We start from the raw sequence: 16888 nt of genomic DNA on the forward strand, positions 1-16888 counted from the left end.
GTGGACTTCAGTCTGTCATCCTTTATTTAAGTACACGGAGCTATTATGTGAAAGCAGAATGTATTTTTGACATAAACAAGAAGTGATTTACAGATAAATGCATTAAATCAGTGGACAAGCAGACTAGGTGTATGTACGTTTTCCTTAGAGACCATTCTGCGTTCAGGACTGAGGCAGCCATAATTCTTACTTTATTTGATGGTTTATTAAAGCTTTGATATATATACTCTATTGTTTATCAGATTGGGAAAGTGGTTTCTTCTTGTGTACAGCCGCAACTGAGCTTTGTGCATGCTTGGCCTAACTCCAGTGATTCATGGTCCATAGGATTACACAAATGAGGAACGGAGAGATGACCTGTGTACAAGTTTTCCTTCTAATTTAAACTCTGTACTTAGATGACAGAGGAGTTTCCAGGCATTATTCATTTTTATGTAACTTTCTCTGAACGTGTGTGCGTGTACACTTATGTATATGTGTGTGTATATATACATACTTACTAATTTAGTTTAGCACTTCACTTTTGTCCTCATTCACACTTTAAAGGGTTCAATATTTTGATTAAAATGTGGAAAAAGTCATATCTGAAGAGCATTAAAGAAATGAAAGTAGGCAGTGATATCATTAATATTTTCACAGCCTTGTCTAGTAAGATTGTGATTTGTGTTTTGTCCAAAATGTTGGGTGAGCATATGCATACTGAAATGAATGCTAAAATTCCCATGCGTTTTCATATCATCTGGAGCACATCTCATCTGCATATGTGAAAGTAAACCTTTCCCTTCTATGTGTTAATGTAAATCATTAGCACCTATTTGTGCTCCAAGAAGATTTGGCCCAGGTGTGCTTGTGTTTTCTGTGAATGTGGAGTGAGAAATTCAAGTGTGGGGGTTAGCATACTTCAGTGTTGTAGTCGAAACTGTCTTTATGTTAATAGACTTATGTTTTGTAAGGTATCATTTAAAGAAATACTCAATTTTTTAAAGAAAAAGAATTTTAAAAGAGTTTTAAAAGTCTTATATAGCGCTTCAAAAAGTGGTTTCTCTGACAGAGCTGCATAGTTGTTAAAAAGAAATCACGCAAAGCCTCTATAATTAAACGATTATGTGCTGTTTATTATTGCAAAAACCCCACAGAAATTGGCATTACCAGCTGCTGATTTGTTTGGGATTGTTCTGTAATTGAGTTCACGTTCTTCGTTTGTGTTTGTAATATGTTGCTAAATTTGCACTGTGTTATGTACCACTCTGCTTTTCTTCTGCTGTTCCGTGAGTGTCTATTCTGTGAACAGAGAACGATGCCGTTGCTTGCTTTCAGGAGCACCCCTCGTCAAAGCCGCCTCTTCTCCAAATCCAGCGCCCCCCCACCCCTACCTCTTCCCTGCTGCGGAGTAGCTGCTGGCAGGGGTTCGGCACTTCTTGCTCCTGGGCCCATCTGTGCAGCTGAAAACCAGTCAGAAAGTTGCAAGGGTGGACCCAGCCTCTGAGATTGATGACCTCGTGGCATCTTCTTCCTTAAATCTGCACAGAAAACGCTTAGTGTTTCTGTAAAAAAGATTATTTCTTCAGACGTGTGATGGAGTTAGGCAGCTGTATAATTCCATTAGCAGGGACTATGAGGACAGCATACTTAAAGACGTATTTAAGTGTAGAAGGAGCAAGAGTAATTAGAAATCTGTTTCTTTAAAAAAAGAAAAAGCTCCCTCTTTGTCATAAAATGGGTGTAAAATGGGTTAAGACTGGCAGTGTACTAGGATTTGTTATCAGCAATTTTTTCTTCACAGGCAGTGCTTCATTTCACAACCACACTGTGATTTGAAGAGTATTTAATACTAATTTGTGTCAAATTTTATGCATAAATAACTGTGAAAAGCAGTTTTGAAACTGAAAGATTGAATATTCATGAGCAATGCAGTCAGTCATATATTTGACTGCAAAATTTACTATTTGCCATTTTCCAGTGGTTAAGTAGTATAGGTCGTTTGAATACTGTTTCTGTTTACAGAACTAAATGGTCCATTCAGGGAACTGAAACAACTTGTGTAGCAAAATAGAGCCATCTTACATGGTCGTGGAAAATTCACAAGCAGAAAAATAGGAAATACCTTTGAGTGAGTGCGGAGTGGAGTACTTAGCTAGGCTGCAGCTCTGTTCCACTCCTGTAATCCATTTGAATTCACTGAAATTGCTTGGGTGGAGCTGAGAACAGAATCCACCTCTATTCTTTTTTAAACTCCAATTGTGAGTGAATGTTTTGCAGTGTCAAAAATCCCCATGGTCTTTACTGATCCTTGAAATTTTACTCTTTATCTACCATTTTTGACGTATGCACGTGATGCAGTTAATTGTGAGTTAAAGCGCTTTTTTTTTTTTTTAATGTTATATGAAACTTCTTTTTAAGGTTGACAGCAGTAGTTCTGCTTACAGAGAAAATATTATCATGAAGCTTGGATATACTTCTGCCTCGAGCAAGGAGAAAATGGCAACATGGTTTGTTGTGTTGCCTCAGGAGCAATTTGGAAAGCTGACTACCTGTGAGTTGACTCTTGTTCATGTGTTCTTCTCAAAATTTTGTGAGGGAGACTGTTGCTCTTTCCTCACCACTGCATAAATGGTCTGAAGGAGTTAAGAAGGTGCCTTAGTCCTCTGGTGAGCTGTGAAAGTGGTAGTTATACATGGATTTTTTTTTTTTTTTTTTTTTTTTAACTGCTGAATGCATTTTGGGCAGACAAGGAAGAACGTGCCTTTAAATTCTGTAGTTGGGAATGCTTAGGGAGACAAGTATATATTCAGTAGAGAGATGTAAGGTTAGCATGATGTCAGCTTCTCTTAGTATAAATCAGATGGCCATACACGCTATCGTTTACAGAGCCTTATTCTGCAACTGCAGTCATGTTATGCATGTCATGGACATTGGGGTATAGGGTTTTTACGCACAGTTTTACAGTTCATTTAGAAGGTATTTAATGCTAATATTCATAGGCCACCTCCTAGGCTAGGTACATGATCATCGTGCATCTGGCTGTACACGTTACAAAGACAGAAGTGTACCACAACAGAAGGTTCTAGAATCCTAGAAACAGCCTGGGGTACTACAAGTAGATACTGCAATGGTGAGGAGACATCCACGAGGGAAATGGTAATACTTATCCAAGGGCAAGATTGCAGTCCTGTGCTGCAATAACTGGACTATCCACTAAGCACTGATTTGCTTGCTGCTGTGCAAGCAAAGATGCTCAGCAACTGAATGAAGTGCCAGCTAAAAAAAAATAGCAGTTGAAAATTTTAGTGAAGGTGTCATCATAGATATGCATCCAAAGGGTTAATGACAGCTACATGACCAACACTGCTATCTCCTAACTTCTGAATTATGAATGGTAATCTTTTGAAGTAATTTTATTTATGTGCTACATGTTATTTTTATCATCACCATGTTTTATTATAGCATATAAATAGCAACTGCTATTCTTAAAGTTGCAAAATATTTTCTGTTACAGTCTAATTTTTACAAATGCCATATTCTTCTCAAAGCATTCACCTTGGCAGAGAAAATTCTCTACACTTGCTGTCTTGTCAGATGCTAGCGTTTTCAATTTCTTTTGTGTGTTTTTTGTAAACTGTGTTGACATCAGTATGTAAATTATGGGACTGTGGAAGAAATATGGATCTGACACTGATGTCTCCCACAGTGGAGTTGGTTAGTTTGGTTTTTATTAACAGATTTATTTACCAAAAAAGGTCCAATTTAAAAAAAAAAGAAAATGAATTGAGCTATCAACTTTGCAGTTGGTGTGACAATTGGTGTTGGGAAAGGAAATACAGAGCTGCTCATAGTAATTATTCTAATTTTGACAAGTTAGGAGCATCAAAAATTTGTACCCGAAGCAATGCAGTTAGTTTTCAGTGGTGGAACATGCACATTTAAGGGGAAAACTATCAGAAAGGTAGTTCCCTTAAGATTTTGAGATTGAAGAGAGATGGACTTACCCTGTCTGTCAGTTATGAAGAGCTCCATTTCCATTTTGTTTTTGTTGTGCCTACCTAAAAAAAACCAAGGTTTGACATGCCCTAGTTCTAACCAACTCCAGAAGAAGCATGTTTAGCCAGAAAGAGCAAATCCTGCTCCAGTGCAGTAAAGCTAGTGTAGATGTGCTGCTTAATAGGTGAAGGAAGTGGAGTCCAGTATGCTGGGCAAGGAAGCATGATTCCCCAACATCACCACTGCTGTCCGGCACAATTCCAAAAGCTCTGTTATAAATGCATTTTGGCAGAATTACTTGTGTTTTGCAAATCACAGTCCACAGATACTGCTTGAGGAAGATTTTAGGAAGAGGCTTTTCTAGCACAACCACACTTTGGAGTAGCGGGGAAAAGGATAAAGGTTAAATGGCTGAGCACTGACAAGTTTCTGACTACCAGGGAAGAATGAACGGGCTTAACTATACATGCATCATAGTATGTTGTTATTTGTATTGCAGTAGAACTAAAACATTCTACTGCAAATAGTATCTCCTCCTGCAAAACCTTGCTGTTGAACATAAGAAAATACAATCCTTCACTCAAAAAAAAAACCAAAACAAAACAAACCCAAGTATGATTTACACAGACATAACACAAGAAGGAAAAAGAAAAATTATTGCCATTTTGAGGCTAGCTAGCTTAAGTACAAAGACAATAATTTGTTGTCTAAATTTCATTTTTTAATCACAAACTATTAATTTGTGCAACTGTAGAAACGCTTTTAATATTTTCTGATTGAGACAGAGAAGTATTGTAAGTTTTCCCTTATAGCCAAGCTCCATTTCCTTAGTTGTTTGAATATTTGCAGTACTGTAATTTAACTGAAGTCTGAAGGCCAACTGAAGTCTGAAGGCCAACTGAAGGAACAAAACGGTGGTCCTTAATTCACACTTCTGAAATACCTTGCATCAATGCACACATTGCATCAATGGGAACAGAAACAAAACTAATGGTAAACTTTCAGGCTATACCTCTAATTAGATGACTTCACTGTGAAATCTGATTTTTCCAATAGAAATACTTTATTGTGCATTCAAAATATTACTTTCCCATTAGAAATTTTGTGCATTTGCTTTCGAAAACTACGTCTCTTAATCTGCAGCTCAGATTCTGGTTATTTTCCAAGTAAATAACCAAGTATTTAGAAAGCAAAGGAGAACAATCTTTAAGACAGTGTTAGAGTGCAAAGAGAGAAGGTGGTTGGGAAACTTGAGGCAACTTGAGGCCTCACTCGATGATAAATCTTCATTCAAAAGATACACTTTTTAGAACTATTTTCTTAAATAAGTTTCTTTGCTGTAACTTTGTATGGCTATCTTAATGGTAGTAAAAAGTGCTGCAGAGTTAGTGCTAGGGACAAACTAACAAATCCAGGTTAGATCTCTTCTGTTTTAAGTCATACAGATGCTATTGTGTATAGTTGACACATTTTCCTTGATCCTGTTTGGGGCAAGGGACAGCTGAGGTGATTCAAATAGCTTTAAAGCAGACATTTCATCACCTTCCAGAGTTTTGGGTTGTAATTCTTTCCATCTTTCTGTCTGTCCAACATTTGCTTAATTGCAAGGGGAAAACCAGGGTCTTCTGTTAGCAGAAGCTTTTCTTCTTTAAGTTTTTTTCACTCAAATGCTATCTCTTCTGGCCTGGGAAATTTCTATCAGAGTTACGTGATCATTAACTCGTGGTACCATTTTTTTTCAGTTGGTGTGCAAATAACATCTATAGTCACAATCACTCATTAGTTAATGTAACCTACAGTAGGTTTTGATTCGTATTAGGACTGTTCTATAGTAACGTTTGTTTTCTGCAGAATTGCTGAAGTTAATTCTGACTGCCAGCTAGAGAAAGCTTCTTCTCTTTGCTTAAATAAGTATACCTCAGATTTTTTTCAAAACTTCTTTTTTTTAATCTCGTACCATGATGGGTACAACCTCTCATCATCAGGTGCACCACAGATGCATTACAGCCGGTGACTGTATAAAGCATAACAATGAAATGGAGCCAGACCAGTATTCAGCAAGAACATTACTACATTCTTGCACATTTTCATGTATGGGACCTCAGAATATAATCCAGTGCTAGTAAGGCCTAGGTAAGTGGAGAAACAATACTAGAGAGAAAATGTGTGTGTCCATCTGACTGAAAAATGGTCTCGCTCGGCATGGGTTTGTTTTTGCTATTATTAGGACAAAAACAGGTCCTGAGTGCTCCATCATATCAGTTTGTGTATGTGTGTGTGTGTATAGGTATATATAAAGAGCAAATGCATATATTTTATTTAAGGGTTTTGGCAGTATTTGAGCAACATAAGTCAGAAATAATACAGTAAAGAAGCACGATTATCTATTCAGATCATTCAGTTACTCAAAACCAGTCCCTGAAGTTTCTGTGATGTAGAGCCTGACATTTTTGGCCCTTGGTGCAAGCCAGGGCTGCAAAAGCTCCAGTGCTGTCCTCCTGCGAATCAAGGCTAGTCAAGGAGTGGAACATGGTGACTCTGCCAGCTCCCTTGGCTTTGGCTGTTGTCTTTGTACTGATGACTCATGAAGCTTCTTCCATCTCTTAAAATCTTCCAGTCATGGGTAGTAGCCTGCTTGTCTGTTGTCTCTTACTGACAGCCTTTCTGTCAGCTTAGAAGAAATGTGTGCAGCGGGCACTGGCCCGTTGTCTGAGGATTCTCATTTGCCCCTCTCCATCACTGTTGACACTGGTTCCCACCATGGAGGCCCTATTCTGGGATCTTTTTTTACTCTTTTTCCCTTATCACACACATCCAGAGCATCTTACTACATCTTCCCTCTCAACATGTCGAAGTCCCACGACATTCTGTAATCCCAAAGATCTCTCCCTCTTTTTGGCCTGAGAGATGGTTAACCTGCTCTGTACAAGTGTAAGCTGCTGACATCTGCTTTGAAGCAAGTCCTGTATTTGGCCCTCCCTGTTTATCAAATGGCCTTCACTCAATCTGCACAGGTAATGCTTCCAGTGATGCTTTGATAGCCTGGCTTTCTCACCCATTTAGCTTCTCTTGGCACAACTAACAGCACCTTCATTCTCTATTCTCTGTTCTTCTCTGCAAAGCATTTACTCGATATTTTCAAGTTGCTCAGAAAGACCTGTTTCTGAAATAGTCCAGCCAGCAAACAATGAGCTGTGTTAACTTGAATACAAGTTTAAAATGTCAAAACACTTTTATTTTCTAATAAAATGTTTAATGAAATATTCAGGCTGCTCTTTGGGCAGCTGTAGTCTTGGATAACTGTTGTTGTTGCAATTCTTCAGTTTTCTGTTGAGAAAAAGATATTTTTCGTGGACAACACAAGATACATACAACCTATGGAGTGTGTGTGTGGGAGGGGTTGTTCTACATAAATCTTTGATTTAGTTTAAAAAAATGAAAGTTATTCAGAAAAATCTTTACAGACCACTGCTATTTCTAGCAACCTTTTTCAGTTGCAATTAAAACCATTCAAAACACTGTTTCAGCATTCTTAAAGTATATGTTTAAATTGTTTTCATTCCTTTAAACACTTCTGATTAGTAAAGCTGCAATTCTTAAATGAATTCTTTATTTTTGTTCAAATAAGACAGTTCAGGTGAACCCAAATTAAGTCTGTCTTGAATTTTCAAGGTATGTGAAAATTCTGAGTTTCCATTTCCCTAAACTAAAACAGTTTTTTGAAAATCTGAAATTGCTACAGCACCAAAGCGCTGGGTTTTTGCCCTTTTTTTTTTCTTGTTATCTTCATTCTGTTGACCTGATTTATCTCATAGATTGTGAGGATCTGTCTTTAGTATTTGGGAAACCCCTCCACACTTACGACGCTCATGACAATAATAACTTAGAAGAATAATTAAAAAAAAAAAGAATCTCTGTGCTGAAATGCTTTGAATGTTTGTCTTTTAAAAGCTTTTTGTTTCCAGTATGTTCTTAATGAAACTCCATCACATTTCTTAGCATCAATGTACCCATGGCTGCATGTACTCTTCCTTTTTTTATGTTGTCATCAGATTCTTAGCACTGTGAATTAGACAGTGTGATGTAGAGATGGTACTGATTTTATAGACATTTGCTTATTAATTTTTATTTTTTTTGCACAGTAAGGCTTGTTCTGAACATGGCTGGAAGAGCTACATAACGCCTATCAGATGCCTAATTGTTATCTTAAGAAAACTAAAAAAAATCAACACCAAAACAAAAAAAGCTCAGTACAAATTACCTGTAATACAATTTCTTTTTAAGCATGAGAGCCTGTTTCTTATTAGTCAGTAATAGTTTAGCAATGTAGCTGTCACATTTGCAGTTAAAGAGAAACTTCAAATGCGTCTGTACCTGAGGCATCGTTTGTCTATAGAAAATGAGTCCCAGTGCATTCTTATAAAATCAAACGCTTGGCTTTTGAGGGGTTGCTGGTTGGGTGATTTTAGCAAAATTAGCACCAATAAAATTATTGGAGAGAGCAAACATACCAGCACGAAGCAGATGAGTTGAAGGTGACTTCTGTCCTGTGCAGAACTCCTTGGAGCCAACTGGGTTTCACTCTCCACAGACTGAATAGAGAGGGTAGGTGAACATGTTATTCTTCCCTGCTGCGCTTGTGTAGCCAAGGTGACACAGAGGCAACTACCTGCATGTAAAAAAAGGGAATGCAAGTCATTGGATTGCAAGTTAAAAATAAAAATGGTAACAAGTGTTGACCCAAAGAGAGAGGAAGCTGTGTATTTTCCCATGGTGGAGTGGTGGTTTTAGGATTGCGCAATGCAATCCTAAGTTGCAAGTATAAGTAAGTATAGTTGTGTGAGAGTCTTCTCCTTTGTAGGCTGTAAGACTTGGAGGCATAATGATGAGAAAAGATAGTGACTGTAAAGATGTTATGAAGGGAGTTAAAAACCTCTGAGGATTCCTAGAGAACACTCAAAACAGAAATGTCAGGAGACTACACTGGGGTTTGCGTTTTGTTTTCCTTAACTACTGATGTTCAGATATTGATCAGTGGAATAAAGTTATTGAGCAGCTGGGAACACCCTGTCCAGAATTCATGAAGAAGCTGCAGCCGACAGTACGGAACTATGTTGAGAACAGACCCAAGTACGCTGGACTCACTTTCCCCAAACTTTTTCCAGACTCCCTCTTCCCAGCTGACTCGGAACACAACAAACTCAAAGGTATGTCTGACAAGGGGACATGGTTCACATGTCAACAGCTATAATGCAATGAAGGTTTTTTTCAATTTTTCTTCTCTCGAGTTGCACTCCCTTTTAATGCAGTTAGTTGCAGAGACGAATGACTGCATGGGTTTTGTTCAGCTGAGAGGCAGCTTTTGGAGATGATTTTTGGAGATCCTGGTGCTTGGGCAGTCAAGGGAACATACGTTATCACTGTCATGTTGAGTATATCCCCATAGTGTTCTGTGTGATGTTTCTGTACCATGAGGAACTGAGGTTCCTTTACTCTCATTCTTAAACTTGTAACACAAAGGTACAGTAGAACTTCCATTGGAAGATCTCAGCGCTTACGCTGTTTTGTTTTAGGTGAAAAATTTCAGTTCAGCCAGATGCCTGCCTCATAGCTCTACCTTTACTAGACAATAGAAAGTTATTAGCAATGTCAGCCAAAATGGTCTTGATGTAGCTGAGGTTTAATATCTGCTATGGGTGGATTTCTTCTTTTGAAAAATGCTGTGGGTTGGTTTGGATATGTGAAGTAGAGCACTAACTTAATTACAGTATGACTAGATATACTGCTGTAAAATATAAGTTGCAATGATTTTAATCATATATTGAAGTCTTGTTTTACTTGAACAGGGCATTGACCTTCCATTGCAAAGAGTGATTAATGTGTGTTTAGTACACATTTGCGGGGGTTCCAGAGCTGGATTTCTCGTCACAGTTCTGGAACCCCTGCAAAGTTGTACTGTGTATCAGTTCTGCACCACTTGAGTACTTGGGGCTGCTTACTACGGTGGCATGTAATGGTTCTCAATTGCTTGCAATTTGCATGTCATTACATTACCCAGAATACTCCTTCAATTAACAGCTGTTTCATAGTAAGGCTGCTGTCTTGGCTCTGGGAGCAAAGTGAAAGGTCTGAGCAGATGCTTTTGGATACACAGAATTTTATACTCCTAATATGATAAAATTGAATAATGGAATTTTCTTGGATTTGGAGCTAATGAATAGAAATGACTGTCAAACAGTGCTGTTAGCTTTTGGATACAGGAAGCACATGCATTTGAATATACTGAGTGCCAGTTTTTAAGATACAATCACAGAACAAAAAACAGTGCATTCAAAAAATTCTGCTTGTGTATCATTGTATCATCCCATGCCCTGACTAAATATTTCACCATAATGAATGTTAATGATTTAATTAGATATTACTTTTACTCACCCATGTTTGATGAGATAGCCAAGAATATTTGTGCACTTACATCTCTTTACATTCTTTGTCCTTTCATTTTCTTTTTCATTTACACAGGAAATAATTTTTAGCATGGAAAAGCTTAGAACACTACATTGATAGTAATACTAGAAATATATGTTGTTATAATTTTTTTACATGGGTTTAGATGGTGTTATATTTGTTACAAACTCTAAACAGTAAAAATAATTTGGGTAACAGAAGGATGAGTTTGTGGCCTGATAGGCACAATGGGCTATATTATCAGGCAAAATAAATCAATGTTGCAACATAAAACTCAATAAGGCTGTGCATTTTTGTAGTGAAGGATGATGTGTCCCATTGATTCAAACTTTGTTATGTGGGACAAACAAGACTTAAGCAGTTCCAAGGCACTTCCATACCATTATGTGTTGATCCCAGGCTACAGATTTGGCATTATTGCTGCTAATGGGATGCTCTAAGATAAGCCTGGTACCAATGCCTCACTAAAATATTTAATGCCTCCCAGCAGGCTAGGTGAAAAACTTTAAAGCATACAGAAAAGTTTGGATGTTTTTCTGAGCTCCACCGTAAGAGTGCCATGGCACTTCATTATGCCAGCTTTTGTTTTCTGATCCTGGCAATAATACAGATACCTCAAGCACATTTTTCTTGGGTATATTATTCAACCCTCTACATGGAATCTGCATACAACATGTAAAATCTCATTGAAGCTTGTTAGGGGACTTAAGGTATGCAGCCCTGATGTTGGCACCTTCCTAATAAATCTGACCTAAAATGATTACTAAAGAACTCTTGCTATAACAAGTCAAGGGGCAGAAGTACATGCAAACAATCTCTAAAAGGGTCGTGTCATTGTTACTTTCCTCACCCAATTAACCCTCCTGTGGAGGCAGTGATTGTTTTGTACTAATGCTATGTTTATCTGATTTCATTGTTCTAGCCAGCCAAGCCAGGGACCTCTTATCAAAAATGCTAGTCATTGATCCGGCCAAGCGAATATCAGTAGATGAAGCCTTACAGCATCCATACATTAATGTCTGGTATGACCCAGCAGAAGTGGAGGCGGTAAGTGAGACGTGACTCCTTACTTCAGACTGCTAAACACAGATATGATTCATAGATTCCTGCTGCTTTAGAGCAGCGTGATAATGAGCACACTATAAAGAAACAGTGTTGTGACTGTGGTGGTCTTTGGATTTATGTGAAATGAGATCTGTAGGGATAGGATATATCTCTTTGTTAGATTAACTGACAATAGATGGGAGAGGCAAAACCACTTCAAGCATATGAAGCCATTTTCTGCTTTCTTCTAGACAACATGAAGAAAGGATTTTGAACCCAGTAGCTCACCTGTTTTTTCTAGCTATATAAGTCAGTCTGGCAAAAGATTCTTTCTTTCTCTCTAAACCTTTCCTTGTAGAAAACAGCAAACATCACTTCCTATGTTTGTGTTCAGGGATATATGTGGAGAGGAGGAGAATTAAACAGAACAATACAAAATCCTAAAGTTGGAATTCAGAAAAATCTTAGCAGGACATAAATTAGTCCTTAAAATGAAGCAGGGCCTTGTGTGTTTTCCTGGGCCACGGTTCAATGTTTGGTATCATGTACACTGTGTGCAAACAGAAATGGAATTTTTCTTATAATCCTGTCATGCTCTAGACACCTCCCCATATACCTTGTTCAGGCTGGTGTTAACAAGAATAAGTGCTATCTGTAGGCACTTCAGTGACATGGTATAATAGGTATAGGTATAAATTCAGAGATGTTCAGAGATGTAATACTATGTATGAAATGTATGAAAATTTAGCTCAGTATTTCAACAGGTTTAGAAATCTTACTTAACCACAATAGGAAACTAAGACCCTGAACCTTTTAAAATTAAATCACTGCTGTTTAGCGATATGCTCCAATTCAGTGCGTGTTCTTGAAAGTACAGTAAACTTCAAAAGTAAATGGAATGCACAAAACCCCATCAAATTTCACATGCGTAGGATTTTTGCAGAGCACGTTACTTAGGAGTGCTTTATAGGGGATGGTTCTGCTATCTAGAGAGCCTTTAGTTTTTGTGTCCTGTTTATTTTTCTTCAAGAAAAAATTTATTAGGCTGAAGTGTAAACATTTGATACCCTGCAATATTTTACCCCCTAGCATGTACATTTTAGTTTCACATCCCTCTTGAAGATCTCATTCCATTGTCAGATACTTTTGTTGTATTTCCATGCATTTCTTAACTCCGTTTTATGCAACTACTCTAATGTCAGAACTCAGATTTAGGTCCCTCTTTAGATGTGCTTTGCCTGTGAATTTAACCATGGAGAGCCACTTCTGATGCAGAACAGGAAGGGAATTTTGTACAGTGGATATTTCAATGTAATGATTTGCCCAATTTCCACATGTATGCTCTTAGTTGTATTTCTGATTGAAGTGGAAGCTGAGTTTTTTTCATAATGAGGTCGCCCTTTTAGAAGGAAAAACTTGCCACATATGCCTAGAATTACAGCTGGTATTGAACCTTGTATTACTGTCCTCTTACACAGACAGAGATCAGTGGTAGATCTATGGCTGAAGAGACAATGGCTTAATTTCTGATTGTACCATAGAGTCCTCGTGATCCAGAACAAACCAGATCCTTTCTCTGGATCATGACTGTAAAACAGGAATAAGAATTATTCATTTTGCCTGCCAGGTGAATTGGCTGGAATCTAATGAGCCCAGTCTCTCTCAAAAGCCTGCAGTAATTACATTCTAGTTCATTGAGGCATTAGTTTCTCATATGCACCTTCTATCACCATAGATACCTGTACAAACGTGGTGCCACATGCTATCAAATCACATTCCTTGCATTTTCACTGTTGACTGCATTTCATTGCTCAGTAAATGACTACAGAAAGCGTAAAGCAGTGGAAAACCAAACTGTCGTTGCACCCATAGCACCTCAAAGAACAGAAGATGTCCCGTGAGGAAGGAACAGTGCCTTTAAATGTTCAACTTCAAATGCTCGATGTTGTCACAGTTATTTGTAGTTTGCATCTTTGTTTGAATTGCATCTTTTTAGATAACCCTCTGTTCTCTTCAACCACCTGGTTCTTTGCACAGTTATTGTGTAGTTAACATGAGCTTGAATATCAGCGTCCCCAGCTGCTTTCTATGTCTCTCTTAGCTTCAAAGTTTTCTCTTCCAAAACATGCTGTATCTTGTCAATAACATACTGTAGAATCATACTAATACTTTTGTCGTGAGTACTTTGACAGTGAAGTGTTATTGAATTACTTTGATACCAATTGCTCTACGACACAGAGACCCTTGGGATGACAGCAGGTTAAAAACCAGAAAGGTTCAGGTTGTGTGCAGTGTAACCAAAATAGAAGAACATGGGATTAATAAATATTCATTGTATTTTGTCAGTGTGCTAGGAGTTCTAGAAAGAGCTTGGCTTCACTTAACACTCATTATTTTTCCAATCTCATTTTCAGAGGGGAAGTTAAACTGGAGGACTTTCTTTTCATGACTGACAGTTTATTAAATTCTAAATTTCCATCTGTTCATGCTGACATACCTTCAGTGGCTAGCTGTGAATCATTTACTAATTATTTTCTGGGGAAAACTCAGTTGGATTTCCTTTGCCTCTTGATTCAGCTGTTGAAGTGCAGTCAGTCCGTGTTTTTCATCGGCATTGTCTTGATGATGAAATAAGTTTCTCAGATTCATGGGAGGCTGGTGGCTTTCTGTTCTTTCTCAAAAGAGTGTCCTGAGGTTCTGGGACTGCTACTAACTGGCAGTGACTCTACAAGGAGTAGTTGTTGCTACACTGGAGAGAAAGTTTTACTTCTGCATCCGTGTTACAACTTGCCACTTCTGGCTGAACGCTTGATGTCTGATCGGCTATTAGTTCTTTACAAGACAGCGAGGTACGTGTATGTGATAAACTTGTTTGTTGGTAACATGAGTGATTTAGTGCTTCAAGCATAAAGTAACTTGTTTCCTCTTGGAAGAAGCTGTGTTGGTGTGCACAACAGGCTGTGTCTACCTGTCTGTGACCTCAGACATGGACCAGGGGAGCCTAATGTAACATCCAGAATACCTTTTGGAGTGTCTTATAACACTGCACTGACATCCAATGTCTTAAATGATTATAGTTTTGTGCAGTAGTTTATATTATGCTGTAACCCCAGGCTATGCATCGTGCCAATTCCCTTGTTCTACTTCTGTGTTACTTGTTGTTGCAATTTTGTATTATTAAGGGTATTGGATAAAGAACTGAATTACTATCACAAGAGTCTTTGCATCTCTCTCCAATAAATACTTCACTGAAATATCCACCTTGTTACAGTTGCAGAAGAGTTAGGATCAAATTCAGTAACCATTTCCTAACGCCATGCATTAAGCATGTCATGGGCAATGGGGAAATGACTGCCATCTTATGTATTTTTGTTAGATCTTGCCAACTTTGTAGCAGGGGTGGGAGTTGGTACTCATCTAAAAATGTCCAATAAATGAGCTCTTTGAGAGGTAGGTACTTTTGCCAATTCATTTAATAAACTGACTGTGAATTTGTCTATACTGAACTAAACCGCAGAAGTTATAATAGGGTACAATTGCACAGAGAAGTAGTATTTGAATGACATGTAAAAACCTAAAAATGGTTTTCTGGCTCATTAATGTTAGTTGTTGCAAAAAAACCCCTAAGGGACATTGGTACAAAGAACAGATTGCAGCCTGATTCTTCCAGGTTGTGTACATCTTAAGTTTCCCATTCCAATTTGAATGGAACAAGCCATTTTTCCCTGTCTTGGTAAGCTATTTTATTAATGGATGCTATGAAGCAACTGCACCAGCGCATTTCATCAGTGACTTTTCTAATGGATCTCTGGATCTAGCCCACTGAATTTTGGATGGTGGAAATGGAATTTTCATTTGCCACTGGACCTCAGTTCTGCAGCTGAACCTGTTTCTAGATGTAAACCAGAAGACAATTCTAGATCAAAGCACTGTTGAAGTGTGTTGAAATCCTCACGCTACTTGTCTAGGTCCTTTTTGTCCACAAATTATGCCATAGTTTGTGAAGCTTATAAAAATGCCTCATGGAAAGGTAGAGAAATGTGTACTGATCATTAACTGTTTCACTGAATGCAGTTAAGAGTTTGTCCCAGTGTGGTCTCAACTTTTTGTGCCCACCTATCTTAGCTGTGTTTGGGAACCAGCTTTTATAAGAGAAGGACAAAAGCAAATAGTTTTTTCAAACCATTTAGCCCCATTTTTCCTTTTGATTATTCATGTACAGGATTAGGATCTGTGTTCATTATTGGAATAGGTTGACAAAAGATTTACGCAAACGTGTATCAGCCTAAGGCGAGTCTGCTACTATAAATGTTCTGTTCTCAGTGTGTAATAAGTTGCATGAAATTGTTTGTGTTCCCTGTCTGGAAGATTTCCAGCCCAAGGAAGAGGTGGTGATACTTTCTCTTTCCATGACAGTCTTGCAAACTTACATAATAGTAAAGTGATGGAAAGAGATTGAGCTGATGTGGAGCACAGTAGCCATTCTTATTCAAACTAATGTCCTTTGCAACTCTTTGTTCAACTCTTCTCTGTCTCTTAAAGGTATTGTCTCATATTTTGATTATCAGGAGACTGGGCTATTCCAAGCTTTGCTGCTTCAGTCAGCTGACAAACCAGTTAATGGATTTTGCATTTGCGCTCTCTGAGTATTCAGTTTTACTCATTTTCTATTCTCTTTGCTTATTTCATGTTGAAATTCAGAAGTGCTGTTTTTACTATGTTGGCCATTTTTGAATCATTTGTCCCCTTGTATCTTTACCCCAAGATGATCTTTTGTTAAAACAAGTTTTAGGTAGGCATTTGTGTTTTGTATTTTACTAGAAATGCTGCAGTTAGTCAGCATCAGATTTGGTTCTTTTTTTTCACCCTCTTTTTGTGGGTTTTCGTTGAGGTAATCATGAGCCTTACTAGTTTGCAATTGCTTGCTCCTGCATTTTACAAACATACTGTTTTGGAGCCTATGATTTTTTTTTTTTTTTTTTTTTACAGTTGCATTTAGTGACTCTTCTCTTGTGTCAGAATCTGGCTTTTGGAACTGGTATCATCCAAGGTGCATAAATTTCTTTTTCCTGTCTGAGGACAAAGCTTTAGAGACAGAAATTTAAGAAAAGCCTGGTCGTCTTTGGCTCAGTAAAAGCTCACCACTTCAGTTCTCTGTTTTCTGGGTTCTGACCCAAGCTGAATTACATCACTCTGGGTGTGATGAACAGGCAGATCAGAACTCCTCTGTCAGGCAGAGGGATCAGGAGTGCTTTACAGAAGCTTACTAGGTACTGTGGTGTTCTTCATCTTTTCCTCTCTTCTTTTACACAAGGAAGTACATTGCATTTGGGGTTGTACCTGTCTATTAGATTTCAAGTAATAGCTCTGTTGATTCCTGGCGAAAGGAGAAAAAAAGCCG

General features: G+C 38.0%; 1 protein-coding gene across 10 annotated transcripts in view; it reads left to right on the forward strand.

The window, feature by feature from the left end:
- MAPK10 (mitogen-activated protein kinase 10) overlaps positions 1-16888 on the forward strand; it is a 181625-nt gene that overhangs the window by 141726 nt on the left and 23011 nt on the right. For 8 of the 10 annotated variants that reach the window (XM_075500878.1, XM_075500881.1, XM_075500882.1 and 5 more), the window contains 2 exons: positions 9003-9185; positions 11366-11490. The exons of the other annotated variants lie outside the window; for them this stretch is intronic. In XM_075500878.1, coding sequence (XP_075356993.1) covers positions 9003-9185; positions 11366-11490 — 308 coding nt within the window. The remainder of the gene's footprint in view (positions 1-9002; positions 9186-11365; positions 11491-16888) is intronic. 10 annotated transcript variants of the gene reach the window in all.

The sequence above is a fragment of the Mycteria americana genome, chromosome 4 (genome assembly GCF_035582795.1).
Source record: "Mycteria americana isolate JAX WOST 10 ecotype Jacksonville Zoo and Gardens chromosome 4, USCA_MyAme_1.0, whole genome shotgun sequence".
In the NCBI taxonomy this organism is placed as follows: Eukaryota; Metazoa; Chordata; class Aves; order Ciconiiformes; family Ciconiidae; genus Mycteria; species Mycteria americana.